General features: G+C 42.2%; 1 protein-coding gene across 3 annotated transcripts in view; it reads left to right on the forward strand.

Moving 5' to 3' along the window:
• The window catches only part of akap7 (A-kinase anchoring protein 7), a 34,950-nt gene extending 21,571 nt beyond the window's left edge, over positions 1 to 13,379 (forward strand). For 2 of the 3 annotated variants that reach the window (XM_031865995.1, XM_031865996.1), the window contains exons 10-11: positions 6,683 to 6,712; positions 10,524 to 13,379. In XM_031865995.1, the coding sequence (XP_031721855.1) occupies positions 6,683 to 6,712; positions 10,524 to 10,744 (251 nt within the window). In that variant the 3' untranslated portion in view covers positions 10,745 to 13,379. The remainder of the gene's footprint in view (positions 1 to 6,682; positions 6,713 to 10,523) is intronic. The other variant, XM_031865997.1, reaches the window with a different exon arrangement.
• The last annotated feature ends 6,954 nt before the right edge of the window (positions 13,380 to 20,333 follow it).

The raw sequence follows: 20,333 nt of genomic DNA on the forward strand, positions 1-20,333 counted from the left end.
GTGTGTGTGTGTGTGTGTGTGTGTGTGTGTGTGTGTGTGTGTGTGTGCGCCAGCCAGCCGCTCCCCTCGTGAGCACAGCAAGACGTGTGTGTGAATTTAACCGTGACCAATATGACAAGGTGTCGCACAGTGGTGTTGGCGGTCGCTGCAGCGCAACACACTCATGTACACTACCTGTCACAGTCGGGGACTTGATCTGCACACAAACAAACACAAATGCGCGCTGAATTAATTTCTTAGCGTGAAACACATTTAGCTTATATTCCAAGAAATGCAGGCAATCAAATATTTTTTTTTATTATTCTATCTTCGTCATCGCCGCATGAACTGCTAAACCTTTACTGTAAAAGTGAAAAGCATTGCAGAGAGTTTGTATACTCTGAGGATATTAGAGCTGTATGCTGAAGTATATACGACTCATGACCACAGAGTTATGGTCACTCTGCTGCCACATAATGGTACACAGATGATATGTTGATTTGTTCATGTGTCGTTTAGATTTGGTTGCAATATATATATTATAGTACAATTTACTGTACGTTTAACTTCATTGTCACTATACCAAAGGTTATAATAACTTCACGGACAGTTGTAGGAAAACGGTAGAAAGGTGTCTGCTAGAATGCTGGCGTGTTGTGCAGAAACGTTATGCTTCTAATGTAGGACTGCAGCTAACAATTACTTTTATCAATTCATCTGTAATCTATAAAATCTCCATCGTACAACTCTGAAATCTCAAGGTGACGTTGCCAGATATCTTTTGTTGGCCAATCCAAAGATAAAGCAATTCAAAATGATACAAGACGCGTAAAAAGCAACACATCTTCACATTATAGGAGCTGAAACCAGAGAATGTTTGCCATGTTTGCATGTTCAAACAGTTTTAATGATTCATTTAATACGTTGTGATTATTGTGTTTGATCGTGAAGCGATCCAGTAACTAATCGTGCTGATGTCCTCACGCCTCCTCGCTGTAGCTCTTTCAGAGATTTTGTTTACTTGGTGCTAATGCACATGGACGGTTTGCTCTGCTGCTCTTTGTGATATTTCCAAACAAATGTACGCCGCTCCTCTCGTGGTGTTGGTTCGGTTCATAACCTTTATTCTCGCTCTTATCGGCGTGTGTTTTGCCCTTCTTATAACAAGTCAGATGAAGGCAGCTTTGCCCCTCGCAGAGAGACACAGCTTGCAATAAGCCAATGAAGGGAAGGTGGCTCAGCCTCTGGTTGGTCGGGACATGAGCTGCTCACCTGCACCAACGGTATGTAGCAACAGAACAGGAACAACCTTCACCAGACGGGAGGCTTTTCTTTTATTTTTCCTTTTAGCTGTCGAGGTTTGTGAAAAAAATAGACTGTTAAACATTCAGATTGATTCAGAGAGAGAGAGCAATGCACAAAGAGAGAGAGAGAGAGAGAGAGCACTGGTGGAGACAGCAGAGACCACATGTGAGGAAGAGGGGGAGAAAGAAGAGGAGGAGGAGGAGGAGGAGGAGGAGGAGGAGGAGGGAGCAGAGCGAGGGGAAGAGATGCATGCAGCTTAATCCTTCCTTTTTTCTCTTCCATACAGTCCTGACTGTTTTCTTCCTTCATTCCGGTGTCTCACTGTGTTGATTATTCCTCGTTCCTTTAGCACGCTGTCTGTTTTTCTAAGAAATATAAAAGAAAAGCACAGAAATATACACATTCTTTGAGTCTGACAGCCAGCTAGAGCTCAGTGAGCTGGGTCTCTCAGCAGAAAAAGGCCAAACCTGAATGCGGCTGTCGGGTCCTGAAAACGGAGGAGGGGAGCCACAGCTGGGTTTAAATTACGCCGCTAATGCCTTGAAGGGTGTCCGGGGGGAATAAGGGACTCAGGTTTTGTTGTGCTGAGACAAATGGAAGCAGCTTGGTGTCTTCTTTTTCTTTTAAAGGTCGAATCAATAAGTGACATCTTCAATGCTTCGTCTCCCGACTGTTTGATTGTGCCGAGGTCGGACTCGGTCGCAGCCAGTGTCTCTGCTTGACATGTTTCAGAATGAGGCCGGACACAGCCAGAGCTCTTTTATACAGATATCCAGCACGTGATAAAGCTGCAGTAGGTAGCATTTATGTTTTTTAAGTAATAATAAACCAGTTTGGTGCCTGAGACGAGGCGTGGACACGGGGGGGCGATGCTAAGAGGGAGAGGCATGTGATTCCATGTGTTGCTTTATTTTGTGAAATGATTTAAAAGATGAAAAAACCCAGTAAATCCCCGACAGAAACCACACCATCACATCTAGTCACAGCGGGGCTGATAGAGCCCAGTCATGCCTTGTTATGCTCCTGTAAGTTATCTAACAGACTAGGTTGTGACTCAAGAGGAGCGGAAGATGTCAAATCAAAGCCGAGTGTGTTTTTAGTTCACACTAGAAAGGTCGAGCTGTTTTCTTTGATCTACGTGTCAATCAGCGTCCACAGGCTACACACCTGTCCAGCTGCACAGCTTTACTGCGTCCACTTTCACACCTCTGATGGTAAGAGAGCCAGTGCCACACTTTGTTTTTTTAGTGAATTAAAAGCCATTTTATCTGCATGGCTGGAGGGATGGCAAAGTTGGTTCGATCCGTCCACCGCTGTGGTCCAGAAATATCTCAACATCTATTAGATGCTTTGATGTTGTGTACACACATTCATGGTCCCCGGAGGATGAATCCTTTTCATACTTTATTTCTCGAATACTTTTGTTTACAGCCAAATTCTTTGCAAAACTCGGGACATTCCCATCAGCCTCAGCTGCACTTCGTGTTTTGTACCAATTAGCAAATCTTGTTCAGGTCAGAAAGACTGATTCAACCAGAAATGCTGATTATTGCCAAATCCACTTCCTCTGTTCTGTGTCAGTGTGATATCAGGTAGCTCATCACCCTTCATAGTCATTCGATGGGGACGATGAAGCTGTGAGGAGGGACGAAGGCTTCGTGTGAAATATCATGAAGAGCTTTGATGGTGTTCGTCTCGAGTGAGGAATACATCAGCCGTGAAATTGTCGATCACTGCGCTGGTGAAGAGGAACAGACTCGCACACTTCTGGGCACCGACACCCAGAGTGCCATTGTTCTGGCACAAAGAAGAGATTGTCAGAAATGCAATTATTTTAGTCTGTTGTAATGCAGACTCATCACGCCAAGTTTTAGGGAACGTTGTAGAAAAATGAGTGGATTACAGAGCTGCAGCATCGGCTACTCAGGTTCAGTTCAGGTTTATTGATCTGACTTCCTACCTCTAGCCAAATGTTTAATTAACTGGATTATTCTCCATTAAGGTTACTTGTTAGCGCAACAATATCCTGACGTCGTTTGGCATTTAGGTGCATCTGTGTTTGCTTTGAAACGGCACATATTTCTCTGATGAACCCAAAGTAGCCTTCCTGGCATTCAGGGATGTGCTCATCTGTTTTCCTTATCTCCATGAGGTTGGTTTCTTGAGTAATAATTCATAAAGAGCTCTCCCTTAGTCACCCTGTAACCTGAATATGAGCCATCTACATGTATACAGTGTGCAGCCCAGCTCAACCCATTTATATTCAGTCTGTATCTCGTGACTGAGAGAGTCTCTGGTATTTCCTCAGGAAACTACTTCACCATCAGTACTCTTTACACACCCCCCCCCTCTACATACCCCACTGTCCTTTTCTTTAACTTTTTTCCAAGGCCTGTCCTTCCCCCATTTCTTCTCCTCATCAGCCCTCCCTCTCTGTCCTCAAAAACACTCTCCTATTTTTTTTATTAATTTTCCATCTCTGCGTCCAGCCTCCATTAAAGAGATCTCCATGTTGTGCACAGACGCCTTCCTCTTCCTCACATCACATACTGTAGTGTAGTCCATCTCCTCCTCTTTGCTCCAGATTCTTCTCCTCCTCTTCATCTGCCCTTATGGTCCTCTTCCCAGATACGTTGCGATAGAGTTTTAAGGGAATCAGTTCATTTTAGAGCGAGAGGAAATGAGTCATAGCAGCAGATTATTAGGCTGGATGTAAACATAACCAGTTAGGCTGCTGTGTCCACTGACTTTGATTAAAGTCTTTAATGGGATTATTATGGCTCCTTTTGATACTGCATGTAGATGTGAAGTGCTTGCGCGGCATCCGCAGAGGAGTTACCTCAGCTGGAACCGAACATTTTAAAGTGCTCCCACCATCACAGTACAAAGTATTGAAAGCGGCTGGTTAAGATTTTTGGCACACTTCAGCAGAATGTCGGCTCTGCTCCAACCAGGATGTGGACTCTATTAGTTACCTGGAGAAAGACAAATACGTGCGTAAGGGAGTTTGAAGTAATGATGTTAAAAGGTTCTTACATAGCACGATATTAATCACTGCGGAGCGGCGCTCGGGAGAAGAGAGCCGAGTAAAGCAGAGCGGTGCCGCTGGGAATGAAATAAAATAACAAGGCACACACTCAGTAGTTGTCGCTTAATGTTGTACAGTCTCGCTGCTCGCTGACAGAACAATCATGTTCCCAAATACAGCTTCTGTACACCGACAACATTTACAACCTTTTTTGGCCGTCTGAGCGACTACAAGCCCAGAGACAAAGACAGAGGAAGCAAGGGGGGGAACAAAAGGAACAAAGTGGAAGGAGAAAATAAGTCCACAGCTCTGGTGGATGAGCTAAATGCTAATATCAGCATGCTACTTAATTGTGAACCATCAGGTTCTTTGTTCTGTTTAATATCATCGTAAATTGAATGTCTTTGGTGCATAGAGTCTTAGTTGGACAAAACAAACAATTGAAGACACCGTGACTTCTGAAGAAATGGTGATGGACTTTTTTGACACATTTTGTGACATTTTGGTCCATGCCACAAACCAAAAAAACAATTGATAATTCAAGGAAATAAGCTGTAGATTGCACAATAAAGACAGTGATCGTTAGTTGCTGCAAGAGACGGTATTTAAAACACAATCGTGCTATTGTTGGACAGAAGACGGCATATCCGGGACTGATCTCATTTCCACAATAGGTTTAACCAGATTCTACTAATTGGCTTGGTTGGGCACCATATGGGCGATGTATGAATTACCCCCGGAGTGAAAGAGGCAGAGCCCGACTTCAATGCATACTAAGAAAGAAAGGAGTGCATACTATAATCCTGCACCTTTAAAATCTCTTTCTGACATTAATTGAAATCTCAAATTTAGTGACTGGCGATATATCGATATTATATTGATATTGTGACATGAGAACGCCGTAGATGTTCAGTATAAAAATAGGGCTTAAGTGTTGTCTTCTCCTGGTTTTTAAGGCTTCATTACCCAAATCTCATTGTGAAAATATTTTGTAAGAGCACCAATGGTCAATTGAGGTATTTGGTCATAAATACTGTAATATTTTTTCCATATTTCCCAGCACTACTCCAGCTACTCATAAACATGAATGCTGAAGGTTTTCAGCGTGCACAGCGTACACTTTTGTTCCACCGTTTCTTTTGTTGCCTTTTCTTTTCTTACGCCAAAGACACAGCTACAGCTTTCAGAGGGGAACAGAGATCCGCCCACGGAGAGAAATCAAAAGTGATATTTGAAAACCGGTCTTGAGCCTCACCGGTCAATAAAGATGGTAACGATGAGCCTGATAGAGAGAGAGAGGCTGCAGGGCCAAGAAGAAAGTCAAACCGGTGCGAGAGAAGAGCACACAGAAGCACAAGAGGTAGTGAAACCTGCCCGAAAAAATATGGATGTTAGTCAGAACAACCTCTGGTGTCGTTAAAAGTTGAAGTGCCTGTCTGGTTCTTATCCCGTCACCATGACAACACTGCCAGTAAAAAAATAAAGTAGAGAGAGAGTGGTTAGTAAAAGTAAAGAGGCAGTTGTACAAATGGAGTATGAACGATGAAGAGGGAGTAGAAGATACAGAAAAAGTGTGTGTGTGTGTGTGTGTGTGTGTGTGTGTGTGTGTGTGTGTGTGTGTGTGTGTGTGGGGTACAGAGGGCAGCTTTACTGCAATCATAAAGGCCAACATGGAATAAGCGGATAGAAAACTCATTCTCAGAAACACACACCCCTTTAAAAGGTAAGGACACAGAGCAGACCTTTGACACGCATGCAGAAGTCTGTTGATATTGGGTCAAAATGACATGATGATACTGTATTATATTATATACAGTATATCATATCTGAATAGGAGAGAGGAGATGAAATGAGGGATATGGTCCTTGTACGTCATTGATCTTTCCATCTTAAAATCAGCCAGCAGTTCATGTTCTGAAGCGTTGCCTCATCTGAAACACATTCAGACGTTTGTTCCACCTTTTGGAATAAAACAGTTCTGGCACCCGACCGTTCTTTCACCGCACTAAGTAACTTTTTCAAAACGCAGACTTGTGTAATAGATTATGCTCTTGTGTCTGCCGTGTACTCGGCCCCATAGAGTGCACACCTGCACTCTATTTATACACTCCAGAGTCTTGCAGCTTTTGGCGGTGTGACAGCCTGTGGACTTGGATAACAACATTTGTTCAGAATATTTGTGCGTCCATTTTGGTCCTCATGTGACCTGGGGCTCCGAAACGAATGTTGAAAACCCCCTGCTGGCTGGCTAGCACTAAAGTATCTCCCTCGTGTTAACAGACAAAGAGAGGTTCTGTACTGAGTGTATGAAATCCACGAGACAGCGAAATATCGTATGTCTTTATCTAATATGTGATGTTTGTGTTGCAGATTTGAACCCTCTCCAAGCCAAACGGTTAAGTATGTGTCCGTCCTCATATCACACGCTCCAATTAAATCCTGATCTAAATCTGATTACACACAAAAATTGCATAAATTCATGAAATCGCTCAGATCATCAAAGAATATAATTCAGGATGATTACTGATGTGATTATTTCAGCAACCTCTGGATTACCGTGATTACATTGATTACAAGAGACCCTCCAAATGATCACGGGAAGCATGTTTAATCAAACTCTCTAGAAATGATAATGAGTCATCATCAGTCTCATATTGGGGGAAATTGCATCACATCTGGTGTGTTGCTCAATAACGTGTTTTATAAAGTAAAAAAAAACAACACGCATCTGCCAGCATTCGCTTTCAGCTGATGTTATATTTCTCGTCTATAATCAGCACGCTCATCAGTTTAAATTCAGTTAACCTAAGTGATCCACGCAAAAGGGGGGCGTCCGGTTACGGAAACAGGACAGGAAGTGATTGAGAAGACTGTCCATTAACCATCCCCCCACACACACACACACACACACACTGCTGTAGAAGGACTCAAAGGGGACAAAAACAAGGATCTTCTTTCAGCGATCAATACAGTATCACATTATTTCCACGTCAATAACAGATTGTACACATGAGCTCGTGTTTACAGCTCTAAACATTTTGAATGCAACAGCTTCACTTGCTGATATTTGCCTTTCACATGTTTTGAGTATTTGCATACAAAGAACATCCAACCCTTAATGCTTTAAATAACTTCCTCCAGCACACGATGAGTTATGTGTCAATAAAGTACGAATCATGCAAACAGGGTTGATCACTGGACTTCAGTTTGTGCAAATACTGCTGTGCTTTCATCTTGCTGGGAGTTACCCGTGCACTCAGACACTTTAGTTTGTGGCATGGACCAATCTACATCTCCCTCATGAGAAAGCCTTTGTAGTATATTGCAATATGAAACCATATAAAGCCCCAGAACGTACTTTGGTTCTGTTTAATTCATAAACCCTGGGTTCAGTACAATGGGTTTATTTAGAAATGTAGGTTTCGCAGATGGAACAAGGAGACTCCACACCACAGATCTTGATGTATGTTTTTAATAGTGGACCTTCAAATTACCCCCCGCTGGAAAGCAGATGAAGCAACATCAAAATCAGGTTCTCTAGAAGATGAAAGAAAATGGTCCTGTGGAGCCAATCATAAATGATGACCGCAATTAGTCCTCCCGACAATTTTTTTTCAAATAATGACAGGTGTGTGCCGGGGCTACACCCCCCACAACCCTCTTGCCGAGGTTTGTGGCTGTGCGTGCAACATCAGGAAGAACGGTTTTAAAAAAACCCTAATTATGTCCGGGTCACATATACTCCATTTACACTTGGCATTAACCTGCAATCTGTGTCTAGATGTCCTATTTTGACAAGGAGAAGCACACGTTAATGCTGAAACGGTCCGATAGTGCCAGAAACACTCGTTTCAGTTGACTCGGATTAATTGGAAATCGACAACCTCTAAGGATTTCCACATACTAGTGTGTACGGTTCGATAAGAAAGGCCGATTTTAGAATGAAGTCAGTCTGCTGCAGACCTGAGGGCAAAGCTATCGTATCAAACAGCGGTCAGAGGTGCGAGTCACTCAAACCGACGGGCAGTCCGCAGGCAATCTAATGGCATCTCAGTGCTACAGCAGCAGTGCTTCTCTGAAAAGCACAACTCAATACCATGAATTGGATGTACTTTACACCACGTTAGGGTCAAATCAATTCAGCAGAAAAAATAACAACGGGAAGCTGATGGGAGCACATGGTGACCGTAATTAGATGAGTGAAGAGTGTTCACATGCTGGCCGATGTGATGAATCCTGCTTTCTGTTTGGCATGCCATACGCAGGCTGAATATTTGGCCTGAATAACACAAATCCATGGATACATAATGCATGTGTCAATAGTAGCTGTTAGTGATGGTGAAATACTGCGGTAACAGTGACAGGCATGTGTTCCTGGCCTGTAAAGTCGATCTCAACCGAGCAGAAGATCTGGAGGATAAAAAGGAGGGTGAATAAAATATCCACAGCAGAGCATGTGCACAACCTCATACAAGTCATTCTGGTCAGATATGTCACGTATAGTAGCTGGTGCATTTCACCAATACTACTACATAAACGGAGAATACACCAAAGCTGAGCTGCAACTTGTCATATTTAATAACTATGGGTATGGGATTTATGAGACCATTTGCCAAAATGTTAATGACACTTTGTGTCTAAAGGCGCAAATGCACTGGAAGCATCTGTGGTCTTAAAGGGCCAAACACTCATCAAGTGAATCCTGTTTAGAGAGAGCGAAAGGAATAAACAGCGACGGGTTGTTCCCCAGAGGACGATATTTGATGAAAGAAATGCATTCTGAATTAATAATGATCATACCACTGTTGCTTTCACTGCTTAAAATGACAAACCTCGCCGGTGGTAGAAGTAGTGTCTTTACTCAGCCGAAGATTGTTTTTGAATTTAGAGAACACCGCCGTTGTACAGTCAAAAAAAATATGCATTTACACTTCACGAGTATAATTCTGACCTCGTCATTCGCTGCATCATTCCAACTGTATGATGAATAATAAGCAAAAAAAACTGCTTTCAAATGTTACCACGCCTGTGGGCCCAGCTCTTGGCCTTGGTAATCAAATGGTGGTTATAGTGTGTTTTTGAACCACTGCAGTGGTGTGTGTGTGTGTGTGTGTGTGTCTGGCAGACTGGATGGTTGAGTGATTCTCTATTACTCTCTTTCTGAATGGCTGCTTAATGCAGCCTGTCACTCTTACAGCCCGCCTGTCTGTCTACATGGTTTATTGACTGTCTGCCTGTCTCACTTTTTTTCCTAACAGGCTTTATGTTCGTCTGACTCCTCTTCTTTCTCACTGTGTTAATTTTATCTGTGTTAAAGAGTTTCACTCCGGGAGGTTGATTAAATCCAAACTGCATATATAGCAGAGCTGAGAGATGGTATTATCAACTCTACTTGTCACATCAATCTCTTGTTGCTGCATTCAGTCTATGATGACTGAGTGCAGACTCATTTATCATTGTCAGGTTAATAGTTATTTTCATTTTCAACATACTGGAATAACAATGAAATCAGCCACGGGGGGCTTACTGTTACAATCATTCATTGGGGAGTTCATGGCTTTAAAAGTCACTTTAGTAAAGCTTCTGAATAAAATCTAGTTTAGATGTGACATATAGTGGAGTAGACCCTCAGTTTGTGGCGTAAACACGGTGGGAAATCCACAGTTTGATGTGGGTTTCAAATTCCAAATTGACATTATTGTTTGTATTATTGTATATTGGATTGGATTTGATTCCCAGAGTTCTTTTCAAGAGGCGTGTTACTTGATTTATTACAAAGCTGAACTAACCAATTTGTATATTAACAATGGGGAACAATTGAGTAGTATGACGGATGTTGCTTGTAGTGATCAACCCACAAAGAACTCAACTCCGCTCCTCTGAATGTTTTAGTGTCTTGCAGCTCATTGTTTTGGTTTTGTGGCCTTCAACTTTACCTTTTTGGTTCGTCTTTTGAGGAGAATAGTTCTGTTAAACCAACTGTACGCTACCTGTCCAGCACCAAACAGCAGACAGACAAAAGTTAGCCACTAGCTTGTGAACGTAGTGGAACGTTTAGCAGCTAAAGAGCTGGATATATCCCCCAGATGTTGGTGGTGACCAAAAACAGAGCTAAAAGATGGACTTACATTCGTCGGGTGTCCAGCTGAATGATCATGTGTTCTTGTGAATGATTATGATAATATCATTCTATTGTGCTTGTTCAACCCAGGTGGGCGTCGCCGGTCTGAGCCCGACGAGGCGGAGCTACTGAAGGTGAGCAGGCGATTGGTCGAGGATGCTGTCAATCGAGCCTTGCAACAGTTCAAACAAGAAACTCTCCAAAATGGGGGTGGGCCTAATGCCACTGCCCCGCAGCCCCCGGGAAACACTGAGGAAACTGCAGCAAAGACGGACACTACAGCTAACTCCACTACAGACAACAGGAAGTGACATCATTGGACTGAGGTACAGAGACTGACAAACCAGCCGCCCAGAAAACATCAGCCCGGCCTGGCTAACCAGGAGACGGGTCAGTAGTCCCTGGGCTCAAAGCCTGAACCAGCCAACCAGTCAGCCCAGTGTGCTGACTAGCTAACCCAGCTAGCCAACTACAACGGCTAGCCAGTCATGCCAGCTACCTGCCCAACTGACCTAGCTTGACACAATGCTATTTAAATAGATGTAGCTTGAGTTCAGGTGAACATCCCAACAGGCCGGCCAGCTAAGACTGTTAGTTAACTCACTACGTCTAACAGCAAGGACATGGTCTCCTCGATCGTCACTCAGCTGTCGGTCTGCGTTTGCACATCAGACCCAGAAAACCTACGTGAAGCACTCCTCCAGAGACGCACATGTCGGGTTCACTTTGACCTGCCTCTCACTAACTGCCCTGTTAGAATAAGACCAATCATCCTTTGTAGACCGTTTTGGTTTGAGCATCACCTGCACTTAACATGGGACTCAAAAACCTTAAAAAACACTTCCTTCTTCTTAATGTTATTGTTTCAGGTGAAGAAAATAATTTTCTTTTCCTTTATTTTCTCTTAAAAAATGCTGTCTTCATTTACAAGAGATTACACATCTGCTCTTCTTTGTGGTTGAGGGGGCTGGTATGACTGTGTTGTGACTTCAGTATGAGATGTTGGACGAGTCTGGGTTCAAAGCTCTTTCCATTCAGTTTCAGCAAACTTTAAACTTCCAGCATTTACTTAAACTGTCTGCATACCACACCCCATCTTTGTCTTTATTCTCCGTTATCAATTCTGTGGGAATACATTTTGTCAAAAAAGAAACTAAGCTGGACTCTGTTGGTCCACAAACACTATGGGAGCATACAGACTGCTATCCCTCTGTCACTTTAACTTATCTCCGCTAATAGCACTAACTTTACAAAGAATGATTTGGAGATATGATAAAATAACACTCCAACAAAACACTACAAGTTGCCACGAAAGCATCTTCCAATCCATTAATCCCAAAACCTCCATTAAAGACCTGATTACTTGTCTCAATGAAAACTATGTGACAGGCTATTATTACTACTATTACGCACAGGCATTAATTCCATAACGCCTGCTGCTTCCTGCCTGATCATTTATAAAGGAAATAGATTTTTGTTGACATACTATATTTTCGATTTTGTTCCGTGAAATTAATTTGAGGCAGCAGCGACATGCACAGATGACCTATTTTGTGTTAAATTAATTTATAAATTGTTCGGTGTTGCTGTTTGAGGCTCAGTGTTCATTGGGACTACTCATGCTGATCTGAGGAGCTTTTATTTTGTAGTACTGTACATCTAACAGCAATTACAGCTGAGCAAGTTCTTCAGATGTTGGGGAGGTTAACTCAGAAAATTGCTGCTGTCAGCTGAAAACCCTCCGGCTCTTGATTTCAGTGTCTTCCATCCATTTTTTTTTTTTGTTAAACTTAATTAAATTGGCATTTTGTGCTCTGCGTTCGACCCCAGAGCTCATAAAACCCACTGAGAAACACACGGGCGTGAAATTAAGGAAGATTGTCTGAATAATTTTTTGAGGTTTTCAGCTGACGGCAAGATGTTGATGATGATCCAGCTGTGATACAAGCGATTGGTTTACTCTCTGACGTTAAATATGTTATTTTATCCTTTCTAACTATTATTTATAATGTGTTGCTGTCCCTCCTAAAGAAATGAATGAAAAGATATTTGATTTTTAAATGAGGAAAAAGAGCATTGTTTGAGGTGGTAAAAGCACTGATGAATTTGCTTTTTTTTTTTAATTGTCTTTGCTTTCACTTTTTAAAGAGCAGGTAAATCAAATCACCTCTGTTCAAAGTGGCCTTAAGTCACGAAAAAAACAAGTTGATTTTTCTGTAAGTGCTTAAGGTGACAGCGCGTAACTAGCATAACATAGCTATTTTTTAAGCCGGTGTAGGGTGATTGGGTGACGATGGCTCGTTTTGCTGTGAGATTCGCCGAAGTCTCTAAATGTAAACCTGTGGCTAAAGAGTTTGATTCTTGAGTTAAATGTCAAAATATCGTCCACCATGAAACACAATTCATGTAAGTTTTGTTTTAAAATAAATTCCTGAGAAACCAGCTCGGATTTTCCGCCATGTGATGTGAAGTATATTTCCTTCTAGTGCGAGCTGGAAAACGTGCCCTCGTCTCTGTGAAATCCACTTAAGTCCTGTCACTGTGGGCTCATTGAAACGTCAATAACGGGTGAATTCTGTCTCACGGTGGACTGTGATCGTTTCTCTTCTGATCTTTTATTGTCACCGGATCCTTAATCTCCTTAAACTCCCCTTTAATACACAAATTGTCCTGTTGGCCTGTATGGTCTGTCTCTGAGAGTGTGTGTGTGTGTGTGTGTACGTGTACGTGTGGGATGTTTGATCAGTGGTTCTCATGAACACTCACAGGTGTGTGTGTGTGTGTGTGTGTGTGTGTCTTCGCACATCTGTACAAATTTGTCTTTTCTGTTGGTCTTTCCATTCGTCCGTGTGTACGTCTGGCCGCGTGGGTGTGTTATTGTACCGTGTTGTATATCTTGTTCTGCCATATTTGAACAATAAAACAGGATATGAGATTCAAAACCAATATCCCTCTCTTGGTCTCCTGATTTCAGTCTGGGTGTACAGGAAGGTCCATGTTGTTCACAGATTGTGTTAAGTACCTGGAGTATGTTTTCACCGAGACAGAGATTATTTTAAGGTTGCCGTTGGCCTCGTACATCTTCTAACGTGTCATTAGGATTTGTAAGAACTGTTATTGAAGATTTTTGTGCGACCATTTGTTTCCTGGATGTGGCGTTCATTTGGGGGGAAATGGCAGGCGGTAAATTCATCAGGCAGTATTTAAAAAACCAAGTATTATCCTAAAAAATGTGGGTTGAATGCAAATACGTGAAGGTGGATCCTAACAAGACAGTATACAGTAGTTTAATTGTAAAGCAATGTTTACGCCTAGATATACAGATGTAAAGGGTCTCCATCCCCTCAAGACTCCGTCTCCTATTACTATACATTGTCAAAGATGATTTACCTCGATGGAAGAGAGGAACATGCTTATTATACTAGTCTTTTATTTCTAATGCCAACTCTTCACTTCCTCCAGGTTTTCCCTTTTAATCTGAAACATAATCTGCAGGAAGTGAACTGGTTTAACTGACAGCTTTGCAAAGAGAAGCTCAGAGGGATGAGTTTGACATTTCTATCTGTGGATCTCGTGCTGGTTCATTAGGCTGACTGTTTAAGTAGGTCAGTAGATAGTAACGGAGGGACGTCATTCCACCTCCTCCAAGGTGGTTTTTTTTTTACACACAGTTGATTTCACTTTGCCTGATTAGACCTCTCCTTGATTGACACCTCCCTCCCTCTCTTGTTGTCTTTGTTGCACACGTCGGGGTGCGGACAATCTCACGAAGGACTTGTCAGCTTCTTATCTTCCCTGCAGGTAATTGGTTTTCACAGGAATTCACATGAAGCGCCGCAGACAGAAGTCATCATTTGCTGAGAAGAGGTGAGTTAATGATCCGGGGTGCGGTGCGTCGTCTGCAGGCAATGTCATGACTCCTCGTGCATCGGGAGGCAGATAGGTGAGTGAGTTTCTGTTTTTTATCCATACAGCTGTTTTACATCTAAAAATTTAAATGATAGGAGACAAGTTGACAGAAATGATAACAATAATAACAATAATGACCTTTCTTCTCCTGACATTCAGGAGGTCTAAAGCAGAAGCGATGAAGGCAGCGGCTCTGATGTTTTGGGTGAGTAAACGTACACTGAAGTGAAGGCTGCAGTGTTGCTGTTACTGCATCTTTTCTGTAAGCTTTCTTCCTCGTATCAAGATCATCTTTAAATAAATGCAACAGAAAAAAAGTCGTTGTGAAACGGGGTCATCGGGGTGTTACTAACATGAAACCCCCGCCAGCTCTTTCACTTCACAGCTTCCCTCCATTATGTGAGAATCTGTTGAATCACATGGAGTAATGCTGCATGGCTGACCTGTATGTGATATAGTGCCGTGATGGCTGAGTGATTCATGTGGAACTGGCTGAGACTGCACAGCTTGCCAACCGTGAGAGGCGTTGTGATGTAACCAGCGGCTGTGAGTGGACCAATCACCTGTCCAACGTCAGTGAAATGATGTGGAGGACAGATGACGTCATCTTGACGCTTGTCCTCCTGGAATTTTGTTCTCCGAGTCACATCTCTCGGTTAATGCGGACGCTCGTTCTGCTGAGATGGCAGATAAAAGCAATTGGAGTCTAATGGAGATCGGAGACTTTATCCCATGCATTCTTTCGTAGTTACCGTATGTGTCGTTCGTTTTATGGTTGACACTGCTGTCAGCCCGTCATGCCTGCTGTGTCTCATCATGAATGGAAATCATTCAAGTGACTTGTGCTGACTATTCATGAAGCCCTTGACGGGCCTACACATATATCTCAGGTGCTTACTTTACTCTCAGTTTAACCTTTCATGTTCTCTGGACGTTTACTGGACAGTGTGAACACATGAGCATGACGCCTCAAACGTCAAAATCATCAAAAAATGAGGAAGTCAGAGTACAATTAAAGGTGCACTCCACCCATTTTAGACACGACGGTCAGTTTATTACTATTCAGCCTGGGGAAACGGCTGAATAGGGCCATCTATCATCTGCGTCCGAAACTGCGAACCTACATACTCAATATATTTACTATCGTTCAGCGTACTTTTGTGTGAATAAACGGTAGTATGTATGTTTTCGTACACACTGAACTGCTGAACCAATTTAAAAAAATTGATTAAGCCTCGCAAAGTGGAATCCTACACTTACATTGAGGCGTTATTGACGCTACACACCTTTCGGCCATTGTCAGTTGTGAACATCGTTATCGCTACCGCATTGCATTGTGGGATATTTCTGCCTCCATAGTATTCAAGGTTTCAGACATACTAAAAATACTCTCATACACACGCTGAGACACACTGATCACATTGTAGCTCTCAAAATCCAAACCAACTAATGCGACTATTGTCAACTTTTGTTGTGACATTTTTAGAATAGAGCGATGGAAAAAATAAATACAAGACAGTAACAAAACTTGGTCAGCGTCCACATTCAACCTCGTGCCTCTGATGTGTTTTGCAGTGTGTGTGTGTGTGTATGTTGGTGTGTGTTTGTGCCCATAGGGTTGTTCTCTGCTTTTGCTCTGAAATATCCTCCTTTTCCTTTTTACCCTCTTTTCTATTTCAGTCTCGGTTCTATCTGGCACCGTGTGTGTGTGTGTGTGTGTGTGTGTGTGTGTGTGTGTGTGTGTGTGTGTGTGTGTGAGTGAGAAAAAAAGACAGGGAGGCTCTATATTTTGCATGTGTGTGTCTGACCAGCGTACATATCACCTCATAGATCTGTTTTTTTTTTCTCTCATAAGGGCCAAATCTGCACAGTAATAATAATAAAACCTGAAACTCACCTCACTGGTGCTGTGGGCTGGAAGCTGACAATTATCACAGTAATAATTCAAAGAAAGTTAAGGGCAGGCAGGGGGAGGGGGATGGAGAGCCATTCATTGTGTTGAAGAGCCTCGGCTGCAAGGTGACTCACACATGACTGGAATATGAACAAGCTAACCCCCCCCCCCCCCACACACACACACACACACACACACGTACAGATACACAGACTCTATTAGGAAGAATGATGCTCACTCTGCCATTCACCGAGGAATGTACAAATCACAGCTCTCTCTTTCAACAGCAGCAGCAACTCGCATCATTTTCAACTGAAGAAATGTGTGTTTATCTCCTCAGCTGACACAATACAGTAAATAGAAACTAAATGGTACTGGAGTGTTTACTTAAAGTCACTGTGGGAGGGGGATCTATGAGCAGAAATGGAATATAATATTTATAACTATTTTTTTCATGTGTCATGTCTCTACACATCTGGGATCGGATCTTGCTCTCTCTGGAATAAAAGTTAAAATTGAGTTATATTTAGACACGGTCTACAATTTGTTTTCCCTGTCCGATGCCCTTAGATGTAAATGTACCACTACATAACCGTATTTGTCTCCACCAACAGTGGCATGTTTTACTGTACAGTTTTTCTATCTGATGCTACTTTATACTTCAGCTTCACTACATTTCAGAGGCAGATATATTGTACTTTTTACAACACCAGTATAACATTTAATTAAAGCTATCTATATTTAGTAGTTTGGTATTGTAGCATAAAGATCTGGAAGCGCTTCGAGTCTTCATGCTCACGCTAACCAGCAAATTGTGCTGACGCCATAATAAATCTGTACTTTTATATTTAACATTTTAAATTCCCGACATTTACTTATAATGGATTTTTTTTTTTTTTTTTTTTTACATTTCAGATAACAAAAGTGTTGGAACAATTAGCCTCACAGCCTGCAGCCGTGATACACTGTCTGTCACCTCACATACGGTGCACAGCGTTTGAAACCACTGTGTTTGACAAACTGTAATAACAACACTTACTAAATTACCTCTAGAGACATTTTCCGCAAATTTGCTGTGATAAACAACCGCTGTCAGCTATGTCTGAACCACGAGCACGGATTCCTGCTTTGAATGATGCATCTGCTTAGTTGGCATGTGTAGAGCTGCAGTGGTCACAAACGCATTATACACTTCAGCAGTCCGTTATACACACACAGTCAATTAAGCATGAACAGCACATCAGCGAGTCAAAGTGCATCAATGTAGATATTTAAAAGCAGCGCTTGTTTTGAATGCATTTCATTTCCATGCAGCAGTTGGAGAATGTTGTTCACGAAGCAGCTTGTGTGAGTAAAGGAGATCGTGGGGTGCGTGGGGTCAGGTGTTTTTGTCTGAGCTGTTTGAAACTGAAGACGTGGTGAAGCTCTAGAGCAGGGGTCTTCAACAGGGGGTCCGCGGAGGTACTGCAGGGGGTCCGCGAATTTTTTGGTTGATTAGACAATTTAAAAAAAAAGTTACTACTCGGGTAACTCAGGGAGCCGTTTCCTAAATCCTCCGGCACGTTGCTGCATCAACGGAAAAAGACGAAGATGCTTTAACCCTCATCCTACAAACTGTGGACCCCGGAGTTATACTTTATCATACCTCATTATTATTATTATTTTCTTTACTCGGATGTGTTTAGGTTTGATATCTAGTGTGCATGTAACCACAGTGAGGACAAACTCCCTTCAGGTTTCTTATTGAGCCACATGAACAGATTAAAGGACCATAATGAAGACTTTGTCTAGGCACATTAATAACAAATGGATTATACTTTTAACATCACCTAACATCATCTACCTTCAGTGCAGCCTTGGTTTCAGTTCATGGCAGTACAACATTAAGATCAACTTGCTGATATAAACCATCACAGTGAACATATAGCTGCCTTTTTCCTGTTTTTATTTTTTATTAGGCAAATAATTAACTGTTTAGAAAACACTCTTTGTTGGCGTGTCGAGGGGCTTATGGGAAGCTATTTTTGTTTAGAAATGATCCCTGCAGCCACAGCAATACAACATGATCATGTAACTGGGTAATTGTCCTTGTGCTGTCTGGAAGGTATAATCAGAGACCTGCGCTATGCTTTGGGAAATGTTTTGTAAATGTAAAAGGAAAAACAAAAATGTAAAAGGTCTTTAAAATACATTATCCAAGAAACTGCTTGTATGTTCTGAGCCTGAGATAAGCCGTGTGTGTGTGCGTGGAGTCATTGTGTGGTGTGCACAATGATAAGAAACGGGAAGATGGCGACAGAAAAAGGAAGCAGAGGATTTATTTAATGGCTCTTTTTTGTGTCCTGTCCTCTTTCAAAGGTTTAATATTTATATCTCACGGCTTCAAATTGTGATTTATGTTGACTCTGTTCATAACCGCTGCAATTTACACTGCAGGGAAATGTCACCAGCAAATTTGTGTGTGTGTGTGTGTGTGTGTGTGTGTGTGTGTGTGTGTGTGTGTGTGTGTGTGGTCATTATGGCTTTGTGTGGTGTGCACAATGATAAGAAATGGGAAGCAGAGGATTTATGTAAGCGAGACACACGGCTATTTCCTATTGATTAACGCCCTAGTTTATTGTGTCAACCCAGCACAAAAATACAGCTTTCCTTTTTGTTCTTGAATCTCGATTCTTCACCTTTCATATTCCTCATTGGCAGCATCTTCCGCCGCGTCAACACGCTGATCCCACAAAGTTATTCTGTGTGTGTGATGGCTTTTAGAGGGTTTGGAAAACAGCGGCTCTAATCAGCTGGAGACACACTGCTGATCTGCAGTCTCAGCTGGGACACAGTTGCAAAGCACATTTGCATGGAAATGATAGATTTCTGTCGCTGCATTGCTTTGAATATTTAGTGCTCAGTCAAAAACAATAACCGGATTACCTCTACGCACCAATCAGGATTTAATAACTGCTGAATCAAAATGTGATGACAGTTGTTAAACTCTTACAGATTATGACGTGTATGATTTTATGAATACTGCTCATTTAATCATGAATATTAAATGTGGTACAGGAATTGAAGCAGTCTGTAGGGGGCTTTAACAAACAAATACAAATAAAAGAAGGGCGTCATCTCTGTGATACAATACAATCGTCCACTGGAGCTTTATAATCTATAGATTCTTGGTATTTGTACATGTAGCCGGATGTAATGCATTTATTATCCATAGATTCATTCAGATTGTTCTTTATATTCATTTGATTGCAGTGACGATTTAAACAACCCGATGCGGCTCTCTTCGTCTTTGTCCACCTGTCTCTGTCCTCCACAGACACAAAGGAGTAATCCTTATTGCTATGCGGTTCACGGCAATTATGTCAGTAATTGCTTCCTCTCTGGCATCATTGCTCTGCACGGCATTCTCCAAACACACACACACACACACACACACGTATTCTTATCTGCTTGAATTTCAAGAAGAGTCTCATCTTACTTTGATTCCTGCTCTGTTTTGGGTGCATCTCCAACATGGAGCAGGTGTGTTGTTTTTAATTGTGTGCCAGGAAGGACAATTAACATCCAACACCAAGGACTACAACCTGTCAGCCTGTCACTCTCCCCGTCAGCGTTTCTCCCTGTTGCTTCACACCTGTTCCTTTCACATCCCCCTTCCATCCTCTTCCTCCGTCTGTCCGCTCCTTGTCAAAAACAATAAGATCATCGGACGAGATTCAGAATGATGGGGTGAGGAGATCATCGCGCTCTCGCGCACGCGCACACACACACACACACACACACACCAAAATACTTCAAATCAGAGCGGCAGGCAAACACACTCACCCCTCTATTCTAAACAAAACTAGTGGAAAAAACAGAACACTAAAATTAAACAATGAACATGAGGAGGTTCAAGTTATAGGAATATGTACGATCAATACAAGATGACACATTCCCACCGTGTAAACTGCCGTGCTATGTATAAACACGGACCTCCTACGCAACGCTAGGAGAGCTGAAACAGACACGCGGATATGGACCATGCTGTGATTATAAAAGCTCCTCATGCATCTGCATCCCACAGGCCTACGTGTTGCCAAATTGCATTTAGGGCC

This window comes from Anarrhichthys ocellatus, unplaced genomic scaffold (assembly GCF_004355925.1).
Source record: "Anarrhichthys ocellatus isolate YVR2014 unplaced genomic scaffold, GSC_Weel_1.0 scaffold34, whole genome shotgun sequence".
Taxonomy (NCBI): domain Eukaryota; kingdom Metazoa; phylum Chordata; class Actinopteri; order Perciformes; family Anarhichadidae; genus Anarrhichthys; species Anarrhichthys ocellatus.